The sequence below is a fragment of the Ascaphus truei genome, chromosome 5, assembly GCF_040206685.1.
Source record: "Ascaphus truei isolate aAscTru1 chromosome 5, aAscTru1.hap1, whole genome shotgun sequence".
In the NCBI taxonomy this organism is placed as follows: domain Eukaryota; kingdom Metazoa; phylum Chordata; class Amphibia; order Anura; family Ascaphidae; genus Ascaphus; species Ascaphus truei.
The window spans coordinates 298329648-298355501 of NC_134487.1; the positions used below are offsets into that span (position 1 = coordinate 298329648).

Genomic DNA, 25854 nt, shown 5'->3' on the forward strand with positions numbered 1-25854 from the left:
GAGGGGGGGTTACACTGTGGCCCCCTGTTAGAAAATATTTGCTCCGGGAAACCCCTAATTAATCTATTGCTTAGTCATCAGACTATAGCTAGCAACCCTGCTTTTAAATCACTGATCTAAGGCTGCGTCCATACAGCCGAAGACCGTGCGGAGGTGTGCGCACGAATGACGTCACCCACGTTTTGTGGCCAAGCTAGACGCGCCGTGGCGGGGACGTGTCTAGGGGCGTGTCTGTAACGTCACGGAGCTGGTTCACCCTCATTGGGGCGACCAACTCACGTAACCTGCCCGTCGTGCCGAGGAATCAGATTGAACTGATTCCTCGCGCACCGCGCACCCTCTCCTGCTGTCGCGCACGCGGTCTATGGGCGTGATCATTGTCTTAGGGCAACGTGATCGCGCCGCACGTGCACGCCTCCGCGCGGTCTTCGCCAGCATGGATGCAGCCTAAGATGTGCTTAAATCCCACATTACCGGGTTTTAGTTGCCAGTGTTTCACCCTTTCAGGGAAATCAAAATGGCCCGTTAACACTTGCGAATCCCGCGGGCCAATAGGAAGGTGGGGGGGGGGGAGCAGGACACTGCAGCTTCCTATTGGACGACCTTTAAATGCACAGGAAGTACAGTAACACTGGCAACTAAAATGGTCTATTTCTCGGGAGCCGGAGCAAAAGACAGCAGAGGACCCCCGGTTCACGTTATATAAAAAACTTATTGTAGAAATTCGGCTTCTTTATCGGTTAGAGCGTCCTTATGACGTACCAGGCACGCCATGGGCACCGGGCTGATGGACCAGCCAGATCCAAACGGAAGAGCCCCCTCCACTTTCGTTTCCAGTAGCTGGGCGTCAGTAGCGTCACGTGATGACACCAGGAAGGATAAGATGATGCGAAGGTGCGGGCGATCCGACCACGACACTGTAACGGTCTAAACGATGTGGATTGGATGTTTTTGTTACAGTCTGTATATCGCCCTCTCTCTTTGCCAGACCGCTCCGTCATCTTCTCTGTTTAGACGCATATACCACTTAGTCTGAGATCAGAAGAAGCGCTTTGCAGATATGTTCTCGGGTTAATATTCACCAGGTAATGGGATCACGGCAGGATTCCTATTAAGATGTAGTAACACAGGAGGGAGAGGGAGGAGGAGGTATGATACCTTTTATAGGACCAACAAGTAGTTGATACGTTACAAGCATTTCAAACCTCTTCGGGTCCTACCCCCACCCACAGAGGTTGGAAAGCTTGTAACAGATCAACTACTTGTCGGTCCAATTAAAGGTATTGTCCCCCCCTACTCCCTCTCCCTCCTGTGTTACTACCTGGAAGAAAGAACCAGCACCGCCCTTCCTTTCTTATTAAAATGCTAGCAGCAACGAGAACAGCCATGTTTACAAATACTTCGACTTATTTCAAGTTATAGGAATTCAATAAAACTCATCGTAAACCTCAAAGGAATTGCTCAACATCTAAGCAGGTTTTGTGTTGTAACGTCGTCTTCCAGGTAAGGGCAACGCTTGTTGATCACGTGGAAAATATGTGAAGAAATACAAATAATGGTGCAGCCAATAGTGAAAGTGAACTATTATCTATAAAGGTGTGTTGGTCACACCCACAGATTGCTTCTAGTTAGAATAGCATATAGGAGTCCCACCTCTCTCTGATGGGAGCGCTGTGATGGACCCGCCTCTGAAGTATGTGTCGTTAGATCCAGTGTTTTCTCGAAAAGCAAAGAGAACTCACAATAGTGTAGTATATCTAATGAAATATATATTGCACAGAAACAGATTAAGAACTTCCCACTCGCGTTTTATACATTTGTATCATTCATTGGAGAGGACTGGTTGATGATCCCTGGCGGAGAAGGAGGGAGAGTCCAGTGCCAGTTATAATACTCTCTAATGCAAAGGAGGTAGCAGGCAGAGACTGGCAGAGCGCCAGGGATCAGCTCCTCTCACATTCAAAAAGTGGCTAAAACCTGTCGCTTTTTCCTCCGCAATATCACAAAGATACGCCCTTTCCTCTGTTGATCGACTGCTAAAACTCTGACTCAGACCCTCATTCTCTCCCGTCTCGATTACTGCAACCAACTGCTGTCCGGCGTTCCTGCATCTCACCTGCCTCCCCTACAATCTATCCTAAACGCTGCTGCCAGAATCACTCTACTCTTTCCTAGATCTGTCTCAGCATCTCCCCTCCTGAAATCCCTCTCCTGGCTTCCGATCAAATCCCGCATCTCACACACCATTCTTCTCCTCACTTTTAAAGCTTTACACTCTTCTGCCCCTCCTTACACCTCAGCCCTAATTTCTGGCTATGCACCATCCCGACTCTTGCGTTCTGCTCACGGCTGTCTTCTCTCTACCCCCTTTGTATCTAAAGCCCTCTCCCACCTTAAACCTTTCTCACTGACTGCCCCGCACCTCTGGAATGCCCTTCCCCTCAATACCCGACTAGCACCCTCTCTATCCACCTTGACACACTTGCTTAAAGAAGCATATGAGTAGCACTGTGGCTAATACTATGCACATGATACATAAAGCTTGGCCCCTTGCAGACGCACTTACCAGAATGCCCTCCTACTGTCTCTGTACGTTCTTCCTACCTACCAATTAGATTGTAAGCTCTTCGGAACAGGGACTCCTTTTCCGAAATGTTACTTTTATGTCTGAAGCACTTATTCCCACGACCTGTTATTTGTATTATCTGTTATTTATATTATTTGTTATCTATATGATTGTCACATGTATTACTACTGTGAAGCGCTATGTACATTAATGGCGCTATATAAATAAAGACGTACATACATACTAATTGAGATTTTGAGTGCGTTTCTTTTGAACTACAGTCTTGAGTCTATAAGACTGACTGTAGATTGATAGATGAGGCTGGAGCTGCTCATTATTTGGGAGTTTTTGTATTGTATGCAATATGTTGCATGAACAGGTGTTTATTGTGTTACAGGTGTGCACAGGCTGTGTTTGACAATAAGATGACTGTTAATTACATACATACTGTTAGTTAATACAGAGGTGCGCAAACAGGGGGGCGTGAGAATTTGTAGGGGGGCGCGGGCGGTTACAGAGGCCCCACGCTCTCCCCCATGGCATTTAAATTAAATGCTGGGGGAGGCGTGAGGCCTCTGTAACTCACTTACATTCTCTCTGCGGGTCTTCGGCGACGCGTCGCCATGGCAACGCGGCGTCAAATGATGCGGTGGGGTCACGTGACGTCACATGACCCGCGATGTCATTTGACTCAGAGTCATTGGGAGAGGGGGGGGCGCAAGCGCTGCGGCGGCCGGGCAGGGGGGCGCAGCTGAAGAAGTTTGCGCACCCCTGAGTTAATACATACAGAAGTGCCCGGGCACACCCCTTATTTCTTTGTGTTGTAACGCTGGGGTTTAGTTGGATTTCACGCAGAATTGGCCTTTGGGACCGTTCAGTGATCAGCACATAGTTCTTTTTAGGTTGTGTTATACTGTCCAGACATGACAAAATAATTACATGTACAGGAACTGCTTCACTGCTGTGGTAACACAGATACATGGAAGTACCACAGATTATCTGTGTGCGGAAACATATGCCGCTTGATAGAAAACTGCACATATCATGTTCTCTCCACCCGTACAGTATATACGTATATATATATATATATATATATATATATATATATATATATATATATATGCATCGCCTCCCTCTTAGAAACACAGTGAACTAATGCTGGTGATGTGTTTACTGAGTAAATATAGGTAATAGATTATTTTTGTATTACTTGCAATGTTTCCATGGTAACTGAATGCGGTGGAGAGATATATATATTTTTTTTTTTTTTTTACAATCTCTACCTAATCTCCTGTATATTAACACGGTTTGTGTAAGGTTATGGTCACTGCCTGCATTAGCAGCTAAGAATAAAACGCCTTTTCCAAAACGAGTGAATGTTTGAAGATCTGTAAATTAAAAAAAGGGAATTCTCTTGGTTCTTTGGCAAATACACACAGGTAGGATTCCTGCTGCATGACCGTTACGTCCTGCGTGTCATTGACAAAAGGCAGAGGTTAAACGCACATGCTTTCGGGTTCCACTATTTCTGGACTCTAGAAGGTCTCCTTTATCTTATAGACGATAGAGTAAAGAAATTACAGCACTGCAGCCATTCATTTGGTGATGACCCAACTGGGGCAGCATTCCATGTGCAATGGAGCTGCCCACTCATGGGGCAGTAGGTCACCAAGGGTCGGCCTATGGGCAGGACCTCGGGTGTCCCCGACTATTTGCAAACCCTTTCCTGTCTTGCTGAGTGGCAAATAGGTGGAAGGTGGTCAACAAAACAATAGGCACTGCCGGGAGGGGTGGGGAGGAAGCCACAGAATGAGTTAGAAGGGAGACGTGGGCACGGGCCAGTAGAATGTTTTGTGAATTTACCACCCACCCGACACTAAAAAAGGGGGAGGCCAAGCAATTATTTCCTTTATACTGTTTTATAATGTAATATGACTAGCAAAACAAAGGAGGGGGAGACTATTAGCTAGTTGCAAGGGCCACTTGCCAGGTATTGGCCTGAGTTGGGCTTGTGTATGTTGCAATGGAATCATGGGGGCTTGGAGGGGGGTGGAAGGATGGGTTTCTCTGTATTGCTAGCCTCAAATCCAGGCTCCAGGTAAACTCCTTGGCTGCCAGAGTGCTGCAGAGATAAAGCAGATCAGAAGGCAGAGCCTGCAAGGCACGGGCCAAGATATGGGAGCAGCCCTAGCATTGGACAGGCCAGGGATTTTTACAAGGGTGACTGGCAGCTTTTTCGGGGCCCAGGACTTACATTTCCACCAGGGCCTCGCACCCACGTGTCGGCGGGCTCACGAGAACCCCCGCGTTTTCTCTTACACACACACACACACACACACACACACACACACACACACACACACACACACACACACACACACACACACACACACACACACACACACACACTATAAGCAGCCCTACCTACACACACATACACACAATATAAGTCCCCCTACCTATTCACACACACATACAATATAAGTCCCCCTACCTATACACACACACATACAATATAAGCCCCACCACACACACATACACACAATATAAGCCCCACTACACACACATACACACAATATAAGCCCCACTACACACACACACACACACACACACACACACACACACACACACACACACACACACACACACACACACACACACACACACACACACACACACACACACACACACACACACACACACACACACACACACTATAGGCCCTCCCTAAACACACACACACACAATATAAGCCCCCCTACACACAAACACACACACACACACACACACACACACTATAAGCAGCCCTACCTACACACACATACACACAATATAAGCCCCACTACACACACACATACACACAATATAAGCCCCACTACACACACACACACACACACACACACACACACACACACACACACACACACACACACACACACTATAAGCAGCCCTACCTACACACACATACACACAATATAAGTCCCCCTACCTATTCACACACACATACAATATAAGTCCCCCTACCTATACACACACACATACAATATAAGCCCCACCACACACACATACACACAATATAAGCCCCACTACACACACATACACACAATATAAGCCCCACTACACACACACACAAACACACACACACACACACACACACACACACACACACACACACACACACACACACACACACACACACACACACACACACACACACACACACACACTATAGGCCCTCCCTAAACACACACACACACAATATAAGCCCCCCTACACACAAACACACACACACACACACACACACACACACACACACACACACACACACACACACACACTATAAGCAGCCCTACCTACACACACATACACACAATATAAGCCCCACTACACACACACATACACACAATATAAGCCCCACTACACACACACACACACACACACACACACACACACACACACACACACACACACACACACACACACACACACACACACACACACACACACACACACACACACACACACACACACTATAAGCCCTCCCTAAACACACACACACACAATATAAGCCCCCCTACACACAAACACACACACACACACACACACACACACACACACACACACACTATAAGCAGCCCTACCTACACACACATACACACACTATAAGCCCCACTACACACACACACACACACACACACACTATAAGCCCTCCCTAAACACACACACAATATAAGCCCCCTACACACACACACACACACACACACACACACACACACACACACACACACACACACACACACACACACACATACACACACACACACACACACACATAATATAAGCCCCCTACACACACACACACACACACTATCAGCCCCCCCCCCCACACACACTGTCAGCCCCCCTACACACACACACACACACACACACACACACACACACACACACACACACACACACACACACACACACACACACACACACACACACACACAATGTAAGCCCCCCTACACACACACCTTGAGGGGTAAGAGGCCTGGGATGGTGGTATAAGGGGAGCCTGGGACATGTAGGCTTACCTGAGGCCCTTGGATATGCCTGATGGAGCAGCATGGCCTGTACATGGCAGAGCCCTGCAGGCCCGCGGAGGCCTAAGGGAGGGACAGATGAGCGGTGCCGGGGGAAGGGGAGGGTCCTCCAGTCCTGCAGGCGAGGAGGGACAAATGGGGACGGCCCCAGAAAAGGGGAGGGCCCATCTTTCCTTCACACAGAGAGCTGTAGAGTTGCCGGCAGGGAGGTCGGGCCCCTTGCCTTGCCGGACCCGGGACAGCAGTCCCGGCTGTCCCTCCCTGTTGGCGGCCCTGTTTGATATTAATGCTGTACCAATTACACTTTTGACCTTATTATTTGCCATAGGAATGTTGGGCACATATGCCATTTAACGCATAAGGACTGGGAGCAATCTAAACAGTCAGATTACCATATTACTTTTATTGGATGGTTAGTGTCTTTAATGCTGACTTTTGTAGCTGGGGGAAATTTCTGATGTTTGGCCATCCATACTTTGTTTAATGCCACACTAGTCTCAAATAGCGTCTGACCCGCGAATCGAGCAAGGCGGGCGTTTTAAGAGTAAGATTATTTTTACGTTAAACTGCGACAGTGCAGATCGAATGGAAACTCCCAATTACTTCAATGAGCGTGAGCGCCAATCAGGCACTATCATTTCCACCACCTCTGCGTAATTAATAACTCCTTAACGCCTCTATTGAATATGAAGGGAAAACCTTCTCTTGCTCAAGATGACTTGGACTTCTTTCATTTAAAGCTGCAGTTCAGTCAATATCCTGCATGTGTGTTTTTTTTAATAAATCAGTTCTGTAGTAAGAAAAAATACTTTTAGCATTTTCTGTTTTTAAAAAAACAACTTTGAAAGACCAATTTTCTTGTATTCTATTTTAACAGCCATTTGCTAAGGCACAGCCCCTTCATGTCCTGTCACAATCCCTGGCACACCCCTTTGTCAGCCCCGCCCTCCCTCTAGCACATGTCAGTGCAGGAGTGCTCATGAATAGTCATGAGCTTCCACTGAGAGACAGAAGCAGAAAAAAAACAGATCCCTTCACTAATTATGTCACCAAATTTCACCTATCAATATATGGAGAACGCATTGACCTGCAGCTATACAGTTCTTTAGGTAATTAGAGATTGCCCACATAAAACTATTGAAATTAAAAAATAAATTAAAAAAAAAAAAAAAAGACTGAACTGCAGCTTTAACTGGAGCTGAGATCTTCCCGAGCAATGGAACATGGTATAACAGCATATCCAATAGGGGCCTAAATTGTGAATTGAAACTGTATGTGTGTGGAATCAACCCAGATTTCCTCGAACAAAATGACATTTATTATTATTATCCTCGTTTATTTGTCAAGCGCCATCATATTCCGCCGCGCGGCGCAGAGTTACGTATATTACATAAACCGTTCCATGTAAATAAGGACAGACGCGCGCGAACAGATACAGACAGTAATGAGTGCGCTGCTCCTGGGAGATTACAATTTAGATCAGGGCGGCCAACTCCAGTCTTCATAGGTCAGGTTTTCAGGATATCCCTGCTTCAGCACAGGTGACAGTCTTCGACTGCACCCCCTGTGCGGAAGCAGGGATATCTTGGAAACCCGACCTGTTGGTGGCCCTTGAGCACTAGAGTTGCCCCCCCCCCCCCTGATCTTGAGCAAATAAGGGGTCATGTGGGAACAAAAGGTAAAGCAGCTGCTGGTTGTGGGGGTTGAGTAGCACACAGTATACTCGAAGAAGAACCCGGGGGTGAAAGCACTGGGGCATTATTATTTCGTGGATGAAGAAATCTGGTGTTGCTCCAGTAAAAGGTTTCACAACCTGCAGAATAAAAATCGACATTTCTCTAGGACCAATACAGGTATTAAAACGTTGAACTCTAAACGTGAAATGAAACACAGAATCCGTGGTTAGATCAGGCCGCTGGAAAATCATGGAGCAAACATGACTGATGGTTTTAAAAGCAGAAGTCAGATTAGCGTGTATGCTCCTGGCAGGAACACGTGTAACACATTTCTCCTCTGTGGTTATTGATTAAACAGGGAACATGTGTTTCTAGGCAGCCCAGAACGTTTTAACATACTTTCCGTTCCAGCGGCCCCAGCGCACGACCCTCCAGCAGTGCAAGAGTTACACGGAAATACGTCTTCTTTTCACGCTGTCACCATACGCCTTTGGAATCGGCATATTTATTTAACCCTTTGACTGCCCAGAGATGTAGCTAGTACATAATGGGATCTGGCACTCGGGGGTCCCGTGACGTTGTAGCTACGTACAAAATAAGTGCTTGTTTTGCTGGGGGAGATCGGCAGCTCCTTTGGGGCGCAAGCCGGGATCTACACTGAGGGGGAACGGAAGGCAGATAACTTCTCCCCTTCCGTCATCAGTGATGGCGCGGTCACGTCACGTCCATGGCACTCTGGGGCTAGCACTCAAAGGGTTAAGCTTTCTTTTGAACTTCTAGCCACCATTAGGCCATACCCAGAATCCCCATGAAAATGTTCCACCATGATGCAGAATAAGCCTTTTTCCACCTTTAGTTGCCTATAACAGTCATGTGACCTCTGAAATTGTAAGCATCCTAATTAATATATACAGTATATGCATGGACACATACACACGTATTTATGGCCATATATCTTTATGCACATGTATGTTTATGTACACACATACACATCTGCGTGAGCGTGCATACATGCGTGTAATTCAGAAGTGTGCTTCCATCTGTCACACTTTCCTCTCCCTCCAATCTTCGTGTTACCCACTCATATTGCGCATGGTAAGGACGCGATTTGCTAATAATTATTTCCAGGAAAATTGTTAGTTTTTTTTTTTTTTTTCATTTCCAAAATGTTGATCCAAAAACGCCACCCAAACTCTTTTAGTCTCCATGTATTCCACTTATTCCCTTAATTCCACTAACCCTACTTTAGAATTATTACGTTATGTTAAGGCTTACAATTGAATCACTATTTAATCACTATTACCTTTTACAACTATAGGCCGTTCGTCCGAAATTTGTATCACGTGGTTCACTTCAAGGGCTAGTATAGACATAGTATATAGTACAGTATATGTTTGTGTGTATGTGTGCATACAGTTTTGGAGGATACGAAGTCAGACTGCGTGGGAGAGCGTATCCACACTGTCTGTTATTAGTTATTAGATTATAGTGCAGCAAAAACCAATATCACCTTCATTTCTAAAGCGTCATTTAATATCACTATTTTATGTTTTCACTTTGTAATTGTAACCCACTTATATTCACAACTTACTTTGTATCATTTTGTGTTCATTTTTCTAAACAATTATTTAACAAACAAATTAATATTTAGAATTGAATCTTTTACTACTAATTTATTCAACTAGTAGAGTGTACCTGTCACTAAAAAGACTTTTATATTAGGGTTGCCAGGTGTCCAGTACAGGCATACCCCACTTTAAGGACACTCACTTTAAGTACACTCGCGAGTAAGTACATATCGCCCAATAGGCAAACGGCATCTCGCGCATGCGCCTGTCAGCACGTCCTGAGCAGCAATACCGGCTCCCTACCTGTACCGAAGCTGTGCGCAAGCGGGGAGACTATAGAGCCTGTTACAAATGCCTTATTTACATCAGTTATGCACGTATATGACGATTGCAGTACAGTACATGCATCGATAAGTGGGGAAAAGGTAGTGCTTCACTTTAAGTACATTTTCGCTTTACATACATGCTCCGGTCCCATTGCGTACGTTAATGCGAGGTATGCCTGTATTGAACCGGACTGTCCAGTATTTGGACACTGTTCAGTAAAAAAAATTAGAGGTAATAGTGGACATGTCTGTGTATAGTGGTATTACCTCTCTGGACATAGTGACCTGACCGGCTTGGTGGGGGGAGGGGGGTTCTGTGGGATTACCCCACGTAGGGAGAGAGCAGGGCTGTTGCTAGGGGGCTGGGCAGCTTCCTCCATCCCGATTGACTGCATTAACCAACAGCAACCAATCAGGAGGAGGTGTCAGGAGCCTGGGGATGGGGCCAACTAGAGGAGGAAACAGCATGGAGCGGTGAGGTGTGTGTGTGTGTGTTTCGAGCGCCTCGCACCTTCACCATTGTGTCCAGTATTTTTGGAGAAGCTGCCTGGCAACCCTAGTTTTGTTCACGCCTCTTTTCTATTTCTCTTTTCACGTAAAAGTGCAGATATACTTGGCACCATTATATAGCGCCGCATGTTTATTTACAGAGAAAGTAAAACATGTTCTTCCCTGTTGCTGTTAAACTGAAGCTCCTGTTGTGCCTTGTTAATTGCTCGCTCTGTACAAGCCAGTCTATTAACTCACAATCTGGTGTTTGATACGGGAGGCGGTTTTTATACAGCAGCTTTGAAGTGGCTTTCGACACAAACCCGGCGTTGTTTACCTAAGAAGGCTTTTAAGAGCTCGCTGAAAGCGTCTAATACAGCTTTATTAGTTATGATTATGAATGGATTGGTGACGGCGAAATGACACAGGGCTGAGAGGTTTCGCTGTCCGGCGCGAGTGTCACTCACTGGAAATCCTTCTTACACCTGCTCTGCAGCATCAATGCACAATAATACTTACAGTACTCAGAAAACCCTAGGGCAGGGGTTCTCACCTCCAGTCCTCAAGCCCCCCCACCCCCCCCCCCCCCCCAACAGGTCCGGTTTTTAGGATATCCCTGATTCAGCACAGTTTGAGCCACCTGTGCTGAAGCAGAGACTGAGCCACCTGTGCTGAAGCAGAGACTGAGCCACCTGTGCTGAAGCAGGGATATCCTGACTTTCTGGGAGGGGGGGTGGGGGGTGTGTGCTTGAGGACTGGAGTTGAGAGCCCGGTCCTAGGGACTTATCATACACTCAACAGGTGTGGCCAACTCCAGTCCTCAAGGGCCATCGACAGGTCAGGTTTTCAGGATATCCCTGCTTCAGCACCGGCGGTTCAGTCAGTGGCTCGGGCGAAGAGTGGAGTAATCCAATCTCCCATATAGATAAAGCACCTGCACTGGCAGGCCCGCCGATAGGGGGCAGCGCATGGGCATCGGTCCTGTGCCCGGCGCCGGAGGAGGGGGGTTCGAACCTGGAGGTTAGATCCCGCCGGAAGTCGAGCCTAACTTCCGGTATTGGTCGCTGGGGTGTGCCCCCCTCTCCGGACAGGGGGGGAAAGGGAGGGGGCGGGGGGAGAGGGAGGTGTGAGTGTAATAGTGAGGGGGGGGAGTGAGTGGGCAGAGGGGAGGGGGGGTGAGAGTGATGAGATGGGGAAAGGGGGCAGAGGAAAGAGACTGGGGGTGGTGGAAAGTGAGGGGGGAGAGAGACGGGGCAGAGAGAGAGGGGAGGGAAAGAGAAGGCAGTGGGGAAAGGGGGAGAGAGGAGGGAAAGGGGGGGTAAGACAGGGGAGAGGGAGGGATAGAGGGGGAAGAGGGAAAGTGTGTGAGAGAGGAGGAGACAGAGTGAGAGAGAGTGAGAGGGGGGGTAAGATAGAGGGGGCAGTGAGAGAGAGAGGATGGGATAGGGAGAGAGAAAGGGAAAGTGTGTGATAGAGAGGGGGGAGCGTGTGAGAGAGAAGGGTGGGGTGGACTCACAGGGCTGCTGACAGTGGGGGAGCAGACATCTCCCCCACGCTGAACACCCCGGTGGATTCTCCAGTCCTGGGTCCCGGGAAAGCTGTCGGCAGACCTGGTGACTGGCACCTGGAATAAATCCATCATAAATCACCTGGACAGCCTGGGAGCAGGGACTATGGATGTGAATAGTGGACTGTGGGCAGTCAGAAAATAGTGCCATGTTAGCGTGGATTTCAGGCACCAGAGCAGACGTGGCCAACTCCAGTCCTCGAGGGCTACCAACAGGTCAGGTTTTCAGGATATCCCTGCTTCAGCACAGTTGGCTCAATCAGTGACTCAGTCAAAGACTGCTTGAGCCACCTGTGCTGAAGCAGGGATATCCTGAAAACCTGACCTGTTGGTGGCCCTTGAGGACTGGAGTTGGCCACCCCTTGCACTAGAGTTATTTGCCCCACTGCTGCAATGTCTGTTCCGGAACAAACACGGGAAGCAAATAGAAGTCTGACGAGAAACCAGAGTAAGGCGGCGCTTATAGTGGGCGCGACTGAGCGACAGCGCTACCAAAAATCTGGTAGTCAGTAGAATTTGATTTTTGGAGAGACGGTCTCCACATGTGACTGGCTATAAGCTTCTCCGCCCCTCTGCCTTCCCCCTTGCTAACGTCACTGGCCTTGTAGCCAGCGACGGCTCCAAATATGAATGACAACTTTCGCGACGGCGACGGGTGACGTCATCGGTCGCGTCGCCGGCTGTATAAGTGCAGCCTATCGTGGAACTCAATGAGACAAGTAACATTAAAGGGAAGGCAGCGCCACGGAACAGAAGGCCACATGAACCAGCAACACCCTTGATTTTTGGTAAATTAAAAAAAGGATTCTGAACTGAATCATGTAGCAGGAGATCCCCAGGAGATCCCCCAGGAGATCCTCTAATTCAACGTGGCCATCATTTCGCCATTGACCACGACTTGTGCGACCCCATTTGTATTCCCCTGGGGGCATTCAGTGCCGTTGCCAAGGACAGAGGAGAGCGCAGTTATGCACAGCTGGAACCACACCGCCACCTCTGGACCCTCTGCAGCAGGTCAGCGGGAAGAAGAGGGCATTATACTAATTATCCATCTATAAAAAAGTCTCCGGGCAGGGCAGTACTTCCCCATTAATGCCGATGGGTTAAAGCTGTAAACCAAGCAATATTCTACATGTGTTTTTTTTTTTTTACTATTAAAAAACACTTGTAGCATTTTTAAAAAAAAACCTGAACGACATTTTTTTTTTTCAACTTTCATTTTTATTTGTGGAAATCAGATCTACAGAAACGCACCACCCATGGGCATACATTACAGTCAGTCCACTTTTTTGTGTTAAACAGCTGTCGACACTAACAGCACCAGACGAACCACATAAAGGGACTTTAAGACAAGACGTACGCGACTTACAGGACTGGGGGGGGGGGACACATATGGTGGGGGGGGAGAGGGGAGGGTGATCTTGCGAGGCTCTGGAGGAGGGTCTAAGCGACCTCGAGTGGCTGGGTATTCTCTCTAATGTACCTGCTGCTCAGTGTAACTGTTGGGTGGCTCTAATTAACGTGTCCCTACGTCCGTGTCCAGTCTATCCCATCCAAGGAGAACGCATTTTCGTATTATTAGTGCAAAATTGAGGCGGCGTCCAACCCTGGGATGTTGGTATTGTTCTAGCCATGGGTCCCAGACTTTAAGAAATTTGGTGCCAGAGTCGTTGACCCAACTCGTCAACTGTTCCATCTGGCAAACGTGCCAAATTCGGTTCCTAATTTTGGGGATAATTGGGATCTCATTCTGCTTCCACAATGCTGCAATCTCGCACCGGGTGGCGGTCGCGAAATGCATGACCAATTTGTGTGTCGCTGAACGACATTTTTAATGTATTATAATGTAACAAGCATTTTTATTCCTATAGCAACCATTTACAAAGTCACATTGCTACAATGTTTTTTCCCAGCTTGAGCGCGCAGGTGCCCGTGAGCGCACGGCGCTCAGCTGCTTGCAGAGACAAGTAAATTTGTTTCTGCCGCTTGCTGGAGCGTCGTGAGCGGTTCGCCCAATGTGGGCGAATCAGCTCCGTGATGTCATGGCCACGCCCCCAGACACCTCCCCCGAGCACGCAACTGGCTGGTCACAAATCCCCCAAGCAAAATTAGCGCAGAGCTCGAGTTCCAGCACGCTCTCACCCTGGCCGCAGTCAGGCCTGGGACATGGTAAAGCAGACCCCGCTGAGCCGCGCTGAGCAGATGCACTTACCCCCTGCATCTGTAATCAGCGCGGCTTTAGGAGCCGCTTCCGCATGCGTGCGGAGGCTCAGAAAATTTCAGGAGACAGGCAGGTTTAAATTTCTGCACTGAGGGGAGCGGTCACGTGACCGCAGACATCCAATGGGAGCGAGGGACTAGCTACGCCTCCGCCCCGCCCCCAAAGTGCGCTCACTGCCTCGCCTGCCAGGACGCAAAAAAGCACCAGCTTGAGCAGGCGAAGCAGAGCAGGAGCGCGGCTCAGCGCGGCCCGAGGCACCTTGCCCGAGGCCTTAGGCTGCCCTTATAGTGCCTGGCGACGGCGACGTCGCTGCAAAACAAATCCATTGACTCCGTCGCAAGCGCTTATAGTAAGCGCGAAGGAGCGCCCAAAATTTTTGAAGCCGGGTAAATTTGATTTACATGTGACTGTCGCTAAACCAATCAGAGAGCGCTGCCCGCCCCCTTCGTGATGTCATTGGCCTTGTCGCCAGCGACGTCGCTTAAAACTATAGTTTAACTTTCGCTAGTGGCGACAGGTGATGTCATCGGTCGCTTCGCCGGCACTATAAGCGCAGCCTTATGGTGACAGATACTAGGTTAAATGAAATGAATAGGGTTATACATAATATTTAAAGACAATTCATGAACAGTTACAGATAATATATGATTATAGGCCTATAACATACAATATGAACACCCTACATATAAAACACACAAAATCATACCCTCTACACGTGCACATATTAAGCTTTTAGTCGCTCAACTGACCAGCTAGGCAGGGATTGTTACTCATAAGGCCTCGGGCATGGTCAGCGCTTAGGCGCTGACCCGTGCTGAGGCGCGCTGCTGCTCGACAGTGAGCCCCTGCAGCCGCAATGAGAGCGGCTTTAGCAGGGGCTCGCGCACGCGTCAGCAAGCGTGCGGAAGCGTAAGCCTTAGCATAATTTTAAATTCAAGCGCTCAAGGGAGCGCAGCGCCGGTCACGTGAGCGGTTCGCCCAATGAGGGCGAACCAGCTCCGTGACGTCACAGCCCCTCCCCCCCCCCCCCCCGACACCCCCCCGGACCAAGGCCAGGGAAAGCACCTGCTTTCCCTCAGCCTCCGCGCGCCTCCGCACGGCTGCAGTCCTATGGACGCAGCATAAGTTAGCGGCACCCACCTCTACCCCCGCTTGGCTGCACGAATGGCCATTGGGCTAGTCCCCCACACTGCCCATCTCAACCAAATGGGCCAGGCGGGAGTGGGTCAGGGGTGCGGATGGAGGGGTGAGTGGGCCCATGATGTAGTGGCTACGTCCTGTGGGACCCAAAGGGTTAAATAATGCCAGGACTTTTGACCAATTAGAGGGCAGGGATTTTAACGATGCCTGCAATTATAACGCTTCTAGCCTGAAATATAATTTAGTTTAAATGTGCTAACATGTTCTGTAGCGTAGTACAAAGGGGTGTGAAAGATAATATGTATACAGTGGGGAGGTTTCTGCTGCGAGGAGTTCCGTGTAAGTCTAGGTCCCCGGTACATGCTACAGCGCACGCTAAGACGTGCACCGCACGGACAAGAACTGCCCCTCAAAGCGGCCGGCCCACCAGCTACCCTGGCCTGCAATTTGTCGCCGTGATGCACAACCCGATTTTCTGAATACTAGGAAAGTGTATTCAGAACTGGCGACGGAGCTCTGGCCACGCCCCCAACGGCGGCTCAGCCAATGAGGGCGAACCAGCCGGTGACGTCATGGCCGCGCCCCGTCACCCTCCCCCCGTCTTTCTCCCTGCAGCTCCAGCGCAGACCGCGGGTTTAAGCTGTGCACGTGCCGCGAGAACGCCAGGCGCACGTGCAGCAGCCGCCCCCACTGGGGACTTAGCCTAAGACACAGTGACAGTGAGTGCAAAGGATTCTATTACCATCAAATTGGGCTTGAAATAAAGCCCCGTTAACACTAATCAGGCCCATTGCAGACGCACTTACCAGAACAGGCGCCTACTGTCTCTGTACGTTATTCCTACTTACCACTTAGATTGTAAGCTCTGCGGGACAGGGACTCCTTTTCTTATTGTTACTTTTATGTCTGAAGCGCTTATTCCCACTACGTGTTATATATTATTATGTCACATGTATTACTGCTGTGAAGCGCTATGTACCTGGGTGGCGCTATATAAATAAGATATTAATTCATAAATGCCTACATTCATACATTCATGCATTCATTCATATATGCATACATACATTCATCCATGCATACATTCATACATACATGCATACATACATTCATACATACATTCATCCATGCATACATTCATACATACATGCATACATACATTCATACATACATGCATACATACATTCATACATCCATGCATACATTCATACATCCATGCATACATTCATACATTTATGCATACATGCATTCATGCATACATTCATGCATACATTCATACATACATACATACATACATGCATACATTCATACATACATGCATACATTCATGCACACTTGCATACATTCATTCAACATTCATATATTCATGTATACATTCATTCATTCATGCATACATTCATACATACATGCATACATTCATACATCCATGCATACATTCATGCATGCATGCATGCATGCATACATTCATGCATACATTCATCCATGCATCCATCCATGCATCCATCCATGCATCCATACATTCATTCATACATCCATGCATACATACATTCATTCATGCATACATACATTCATCCATGCATACATTCATACATACATGCATACATACATTCATACATACATTCATCCATGCATACATTCATACATACATGCATACATACATTCATACATACATGCATACATACATTCATACATCCATGCATACATTCATACATCCATGCATACATTCATACATTTATGCATACATGCATTCATGCATACATTCATGCATACATTCATACATACATACATACATACATGCATACATTCATACATACATGCATACATTCATGCACACTTGCATACATTCATTCAACATTCATATATTCATGTATACATTCATTCATTCATGCATACATTCATACATACATGCATACATTCATACATCCATGCATACATTCATGCATGCATGCATGCATGCATACATTCATGCATACATTCATCCATGCATCCATCCATGCATCCATCTATGCATACATACATTCATTCATACATCCATGCATACATACATTCATTCATGCATACATACATTCATTCATGCATACATACATTCATTCATACATCCATGCATACATACATTCATTCATGCATACATACATTCATACATCCATGCATTCATTCATTCATTCATACATTCATACATCCATGCATTCATTCATACATACATACATTCATACATTCATGCATACATACATTCATGCATACATTCATACATACATACATTCATACATACATACATTCATACATTCATGTATACATTCATACATTAATTCATTCATGCATACATTCATACATACATGCATACATTTATACATACATGCATACATTCATGCATACATTCATGCATACATTCATGCATACATTCATTCATGCATACATACATTCATTCATGCATACATACATTCATTCATGCATACATACATTCATACATCCATGCATTCATTCATACATTCATACATCCATGCATTCATTCATACATACATACATTCATGCATACATACATTCATGCATACATTCACACATGCATACATGCATACATACATTAATTCATGCATACATTAATTCATACATACATACATATCAAACATTAGCGGCCTCTTTACATTTGGCTCGGTCATGCTGCATGAATAGTCACAATACAAGGAGCATCGCAGAGCGTTTGTTTTATATCCTGGCCTCTCAGGCTCTGGGTACGGAGCCATTTTGCGCTTTATAATCCAAGGTACAGAAGGGAAACGCCTGCAAGGTTACGTTATTTTTAGCAGCCCTGTAATCTGTCATTGTTACTGCAATGCTGCTACTCTGTGCCAGGGGTGCCCAACTGCAGTCCAGGGGACCCCCAACAGGTCAGGTTTTCAGGATATCCCTGCTTCAGCACAGGTGGCTCAATCAGTCGGTTAGTCGTTGACTGGCCAACTGCAGTCCTTAAAGGCCACCAACAGATCAGGGATTTACCAGCCGGTGACGTCATGGCCGCGCCCCGTCACCCTCCCCCCGTCTTTCTCCCTGCAGCTCCAGCGCAGACCGCGGGTTTAAGCTGTGCACGCGCCGCGAGAACGCCAGGCGCACGTGCAGCAGCCGCCCCCCACTGGGGACTTAGCCTAAGACACAGTGACAGTGAGTGCAAAGGATTCTATTACCATCAAATTGGGCTTGAAATAAAGCCCCGTTAACACTAATCAGGCCCATTGCAGACGCACTTACCAGAACAGCCGCCTACTGTCTCTGTACGTTATTCCTACTTACCACTTAGATTGTAAGCTCTGCGGGACAGGGACTCCTTTTCTTATTGTTACTTTTATGTCTGAAGCGCTTATTCCCACTACGTGTTATATATTATTATGTCACATGTATTACTGCTGTGAAGCGCTATGTACCTGGGTGGCGCTATATAAATAAGATATTAATTCATAAATGCCTACATTCATACATACATGCATACAGCCATTCATTCATACATGCATTCATTCATATATGCATACATACATTCATACATCCATGCATACATTCATACATCCATGCATACATTCATACATTTATGCATACATGCATTCATGCATACATTCATGCATACATTCATACATACATACATACATACATGCATACATTCATACATACATGCATACATTCATGCACACATGCATACATTCATTCAACATTCATACATTCATGTATACATTCATTCATTCATGCATACATTCATACATACATGCATACATTCATACATCCATGCATACATTCATGCATGCATACATTCATGCATACATTCATCCATGCATCCATCCATGCATCCATCCATGCATCCATCTATGCATACATACATTCATTCATACATCCATGCATACATACATTCATTCATGCATACATACATTCATTCATGCATACATACATTCATTCATACATCCATGCATACATACATTCATTCATGCATACATACATTCATACATCCATGCATTCATTCATTCATTCATACATTCATACATCCATGCATTCATTCATACATACATACATTCATGCATACATACATTCATGCATACATTCATACATACATACATTCATACATACATACATTCATACATTCATGTATACATTCATACATTAATTCATTCATGCATACATTCATACATACATGCATACATTTATACATCCATGCATACATTCATGCATACATTCATGCATACATTCATTCATGCATACATACATTCATTCATGCATACATACATTCATTCATGCATACATACATTCATTCATGCATACATACATTCATACATCCATGCATTCATTCATACATTCATACATCCATGCATTCATTCATACATACATACATTCATGCATACATACATTCATGCATACATTCACACATGCATACATGCATACATACATTAATTCATGCATACATTAATTCATACATACATACATATCAAACATTAGCGGCCTCTTTACATTTGGCTCGGTCATGCTGCATGAATAGTCACAATACAAGGAGCATCGCAGAGCGTTTGTTTTATATCCTGGCCTCTCAGGCTCTGGGTACGGAGCCATTTTGCGCTTTATAATCCAAGGTACAGAAGGGAAACGCCTGCAAGGTTACGTTATTTTTAGCAGCCCTGTAATCTGTCATTGTTACTGCAATGCTGCTACTCTGTGCCAGGGGTGCCCAACTGCAGTCCAGGGGACCCCCAACAGGTCAGGTTTTCAGGATATCCCTGCTTCAGCACAGGTGGCTCAATCAGTCGGTTAGTCGTTGACTGGCCAACTGCAGTCCTTAAAGGCCACCAACAGATCAGGGATTTACTGATATCCCTGCTTCAGCACAGGTGGCTCAATCAGTGGCTCAATCTTCGACCACTGATTGAGGCACCTGTGCTGAAGCAGGGATATCCTGAAAACCTGCGCTGTTGGGTGTCCTCCGGACTGCAGTTGAGCGCCCCTCATCTGAGCTCCTCCCTGCCTTGTAGATACTTGCCCTTCTGCTCCTTGGCAGAACAGTTCCGGGACGTATAATAAAGGATTTCTCTTGGTTTCTCCCCAGATTGGTGGATGACAGGTGTGTGGTTCATCCAGATGCTGGGGACCTGGCGAACCCCCCCAAGAAGTTTAGAGGTTTGTGATTAGGAACATAAGTAAAACAGTGTGCAGCGTGTTTGGGGACGATGGTGGGACGAGGGGTCTCCGTTCTGATTTGCTGAGCTTATTGGGGGTTGTCTGTGAGAACCAGTGTTATTGACCAATTGTCCTTCATTGTAAGTAAAGGGGTGGGTGGGGGGGGGGGGGTTAAAGCTGCAATACGTGCTGACCGCCATTTTAATAATTATTTTTGCACTTATTTTAACGAGATCACTTCCTATCCTTCCCAACACGGATTTTTAAAACCTGATGCTTGGCTCAGGAGATATAAGCGTGGGAAATATGAAGTTAAAATGATCCTCTCCTCGGTGCACTGCAGTCTCAGGGTTACCATGGCAACCGCACGTGCTAGAAATTAGGAAAACCATGCATTTTAACACTAGAAAAAAAGGGCAGGACATCCTCAAGAACAAGATATTAAAACTATACAGTATATGAGTAAAACTAGAATCCTGTAGTATCCCTAACTGTCCATGAAATGTTTGTAAATTGAATGTATTACGACTGTTTATTTAAAGCAGCAGTTCAAGCAATGTGTTTTTTTTAAATAAATCAGTTCTGTACTATGAGAAAATACTTGTAGCATAAAAAAACCCATCTCTGAATGACATTATCTGTATTTTAATGTAACATGCATTTTTGTTTCTATAGCAGCCATTTACAAAGTCACAGCCCCTTCCCCTTCTTTAGCCCTGCCCTCTCTCTAGTAGTGCACCAATTGTATCTAGTAACTGCCCAGTCACATGATATGTCTGGACTACATTGCCTACAATGCTATGCAAGAACTGAATTAAATAACCCTGACCAAGCGATCTATTACACGAGAACGGATCGATCTGCAGCTTAGCTAATCGCTTGTCAGCGTGCAGATTGTATTGATGCACACATTGAATGAAAATATATATATATATATATATATATATATATATATATATATTTTAGACGGCAGCGTGAACTGCAGCTTTAATGTAACCATGTATTATTATAACTTTGTGCCCAGGACATGCCTGAAAACGAGAGGTAACTCTTAATGTGTTCCTAATAGAACATTTTATAAATAAATGGATATGAACCGGTTTCTGGGACGGATTGCTGCTTTAAATGGACATTCACGCAGACTGAATAGTTAATCAATTAAATCAGCTTCCTTGTAAAGATTTGTTTGCCCTTAAAACAAAAATACCCCCCCTATCTCATGTAAAAAAAAAAAAAAATTAATTCCTAACCAAACTATTCTCAACTACTTTTTAACTTCCTATCAAATATTTTGGTGTTTCCCAAAAAGATGTGGGTAATAGATTTGCAAATGTGTACCCAAGAACTAAACGGGCAGTACCTCCTGGGACCAGAGAGAACTCATTCCAGTGACATATTTAAAACAGCAGATCAAGCAGCCATTAAAAAACAAAAAAAATGTTTCCTTTCATTATGCACATTAATACAATCCACACAATGATAAGTAATTAGTTAAGTTGCCGATCGATCCATTCTCCTGGGATCGATCGGCGAAGATTCGGCTCGGGGGTTCACTAAATGGCGGTCAGTGCAGCGGAAGAAAACCAAAGATGCAAAGTTCTGTGGGGAAGTTCATGTGACCAGGCAGTCACTAGATACAATTGGCGCACTGCTAGAGAGAGGGCAGGGCTCAAAAAGGGGTTTGCCAGAGCCTGCTTCAGAAGAGGAAGGGGATGTGACTTTTTAAATGGTTGCTATAGAAACAAAACAATGTTTGTTACATTATAATACATTAAAACTGTCTTTGTAAATGGTTGTTTTTTTTATTTTATTAAATGCTACAAATATTTTCTCATTGTACAGAACTGAGTTATTTAAAAAAAACCACACACATGTAGGATATTGCTTGAACTGCAGCTTTAAGGGGTCACATCTAGGTGATTGATGTTTTTTTTAACCCAAATCTGACACCTAAATATATTTTAAAGTCAATTTTTAAGGTTATTATGTAAACGGGGTGAACTGAGACGTGGGAGGGGTTCATTTCCTTTTGTCAAAGGGGGCTCTAGTTCTTCTAGGCAATAGTTTGGCAGAGGCCCCAGTGTTTCACCAGGGGCCCCCTGAGCACGGGAGTTCAAAAACAAAGGTGACAGCAAATCCCGTGGAGGTGAGGGGGGCCTCTGCTGGCCATGTGCTGTGTGACCCTGGAGGTAATAGGCAGACTCAGGCTTTGCCAGAATGTGCAGGTTCCCATCAGCAGCTTGGCCCAACGGTATGATGTCACTGTGATTGCACAGTGAGAGCCCCTCCCCTTTATTCATTCTCTGATAAGAACAGGTTGGGATAATTGTAAAGAAAACACTTAGGTATTCAACTTGTAATTAATAATTTCCCTAGAAAATGAGTATGATTAGTTAATTAGACTGTTACATTTTGTCTGGTCGGCTATATGGAATTTCATGAATTTCAGAGGGCTTTAGATACAAAGGGGGTAGAGAGAAGACATCCTTGAGAAGAACACAAGTCAGGATGGTGTATAGTGAGAAATTAGGGCTGAGATGTAAGGAGAGGCAGAAGAGTGTAAAGCTTTAAAAGTGAGGAGGAGAATTGAGTGCGAGATGCGGGATTTGATAGGAAGCCAGGAGAGGGATTTCAGCAGGGGAGACGCGGAGACAGATTTAGGAAAGAGTACAGTGATTCTGGCAGCAGCGTTTAGGATAGATTGTAGGGGAGACAGGTGAGAGGCAGGAAGGCCGGACAGCAGGAGGTTGCAGTAATCGAGACGGGAGAGAATGAGGGCCTGAGTCAGAGTTTTAGCAGTCGAGCGACAGAGGAAAGGGCGAATCTTTGTGATATTGCGGAGGAAAAAACGACAGGTTTTAGCTACTTTTTGAATGTGAGAGGAGTCGAGTGTGACCCCTAGGCAGCGTGCTTGGGCTGCTGGGTGTATGATAGTACTTCCAACAGTAATGTGGAAGGAGGTAGCAGGTCCAGGTTTGGGAGGAAGTATGAGGAGCTCTGTTTTTGACATGTTAAGTTTAAGTCAGCGGAGGGCCATCCAGGATGATACTGTATAGCGGAGAGACATTCAGAAACTTTGATCTGTACAGCAGGTATAAGGCCAGGGGTTGAAAAGTACATTTGTGTATCTTCAGCATAGAGGTGATATTTGAACCCAAGAGATGTGATTAGGTCACCTAGAGAAAGTGTCAAAGAGAAGAGGTTCCAGGACAGAGCCCTGGGGTACCCCCACAGAGAGATCGATAGAGGAGGAGGAGGTGTTAGCAAAAGACACCGAAAGTACGATGGGAGAGGTAAGAGGAGATCCAGGATAGAGTTTTATTACGGATAGCAAGAGTATGGAGAAGAAGTGTGAGTACGGAGAAGAGTGAAGGAGATTTTTGCCCACGTTTTGCAGTCCGGAGACTTCGTTAAGACCCGTTGAATAATGACACTGCTCAGGCATTTGCTCACCCATGAATAAGTTATGACCCTACTGACTGCACCTTCACTTGATTATATCAGAAGTAATTAATGGCAAACCTGTTTTTACATGTTGTTCTGCACCATTTAGCACACAGTACAGGAACGGTTTGCTGCTCGGCGTCTGTGTGCTTAGCAACCGCAAATACACAAGTACAACAGTAAGGTGACATGCTCCCGTTTCCACGCCGAGTGCAGACTGCGACCCCGCTCGTGCATAATCATGTCACGTTAGGAACTCAGGCCCCTCTGGGGGGGAGAGGGTTCATATCGCAGGCCCCTCTGGGGGGGAGAGGGTTCATATCGCAGGCCCCTCTGGGGGGGGGGGTGGGGTTCATATCGTAGGCCCCTCTAGGGGGGAGAAGGTTCATATCGCAGGCCCCTCTGGGGGGGAGAGGGTTCATATCGCAGGCCCCTCTGGGGGGGGAGAGGGGTCATATCGCAGGCCCCTCTGGGGGGGGGAGAGGGTTCATATCGCAGGCCCCTCTGGGGGGGGGAGGGTTCATATCGCAGGCCCCTCTGGGGGTGAGAGGGTTCATATCGCAGGCCCCTCTGGGGGGGAGAGGGTTCATATCGCAGGCCCCTCTGGGGGTGAGAGGGGTCATATCGCAGGCCCCTCTGGGGGTGAGAGGGTTCATATCGCAGGCCCCTCTGGGGGGGAGGGTTCATATCGCAGGCCCCTCTGGGGGGGGAGAGAGGTCATATCGCAGGCCCCTCTGGGGGGGGAGAGGGTTCATATCGCAGGCCCCTCAGGGGGGGGGGGGAGAGGGTTCATATCGCAGGCCTCTCTGGGGGGGGAGAGGGTTCATATCGCAGGCCCCTCTGGGGGGGGGGGTCATATCGCAGGCCCCTCTGGGGGTGAGAGGGTTCATATCGCAGGCCCCTCTGGGGGGGAGAGGGGTCATATTGCAGGCCTCTCTGGGGGGGGAGGGTTCATATCGCAGGCCCCTCTGGGGGGGGAGGGTTCATATCGCAGGCCTCTCTGGGGGGGAGAGGGTTCATATCGCAGGCCCCTCTGGGGGTGAGAGGGTTCATATCGCAGGCCCCTCTGGGGGTGAGAGGGGTCATATCGCAGGCCCCTCTGGGGGGGAGAGGGTTCATATCGCAGGCCCCTCTGGGGGGGAGAGGGTTCATATCGCAGGCCCCTCTGGTGGGGAGAGGGTTCATATCGCAGGCCCCTCTGGGGGGGAGAGGGGTCAGATGGCAGGCCCCTCTGGGGGTGAGAGGGGTCATATCGCAGGCCCCTCTGGGGGGGAGAGGGTTCATATCGCAGGCCCCTCTGGGGGTGAGAGGGTTCAGATCGCAGGCCCCTCTGGGGGGGGGGAGGGTTCATATCGCAGGCCCCTCTGGGGGGGGGAGAGGGTTCATATCGCAGGCCCCTCTGGGGGGGGGAGAGGGGTCTTGTAAAAGGTCTACATCAGGGGTGGGAAACTGCTAATACCTAAAAGGCACCACAATCCCCCCAAAGCCTAAACGTAACTCCATCCTCCATCCCACTTAACCTTTTGTATCAACATTGCCCCTAATTACTTCTAGAGTGCGCGCTCTCCGGCGCAGGGCGCTCATTCCCGTCTGTGTCTGTCTGTGCGTGTGTGTATGTCATTCTGTTTGTGTA

The 25854-nt window shown here is 46.9% G+C and overlaps 1 protein-coding gene across 6 annotated transcripts in view; it reads left to right on the forward strand.

The window, feature by feature from the left end:
• The window catches only part of ITPR2 (inositol 1,4,5-trisphosphate receptor type 2), a 317011-nt gene that overhangs the window by 43479 nt on the left and 247678 nt on the right, over positions 1-25854 (forward strand). For 2 of the 6 annotated variants that reach the window (XM_075602847.1, XM_075602848.1), the window contains exon 3: positions 20707-20777. The exons of the other annotated variants lie outside the window; for them this stretch is intronic. In XM_075602847.1, the coding sequence (XP_075458962.1) occupies positions 20707-20777 (71 nt within the window). The remainder of the gene's footprint in view (positions 1-20706; positions 20778-25854) is intronic. 6 annotated transcript variants of the gene reach the window in all.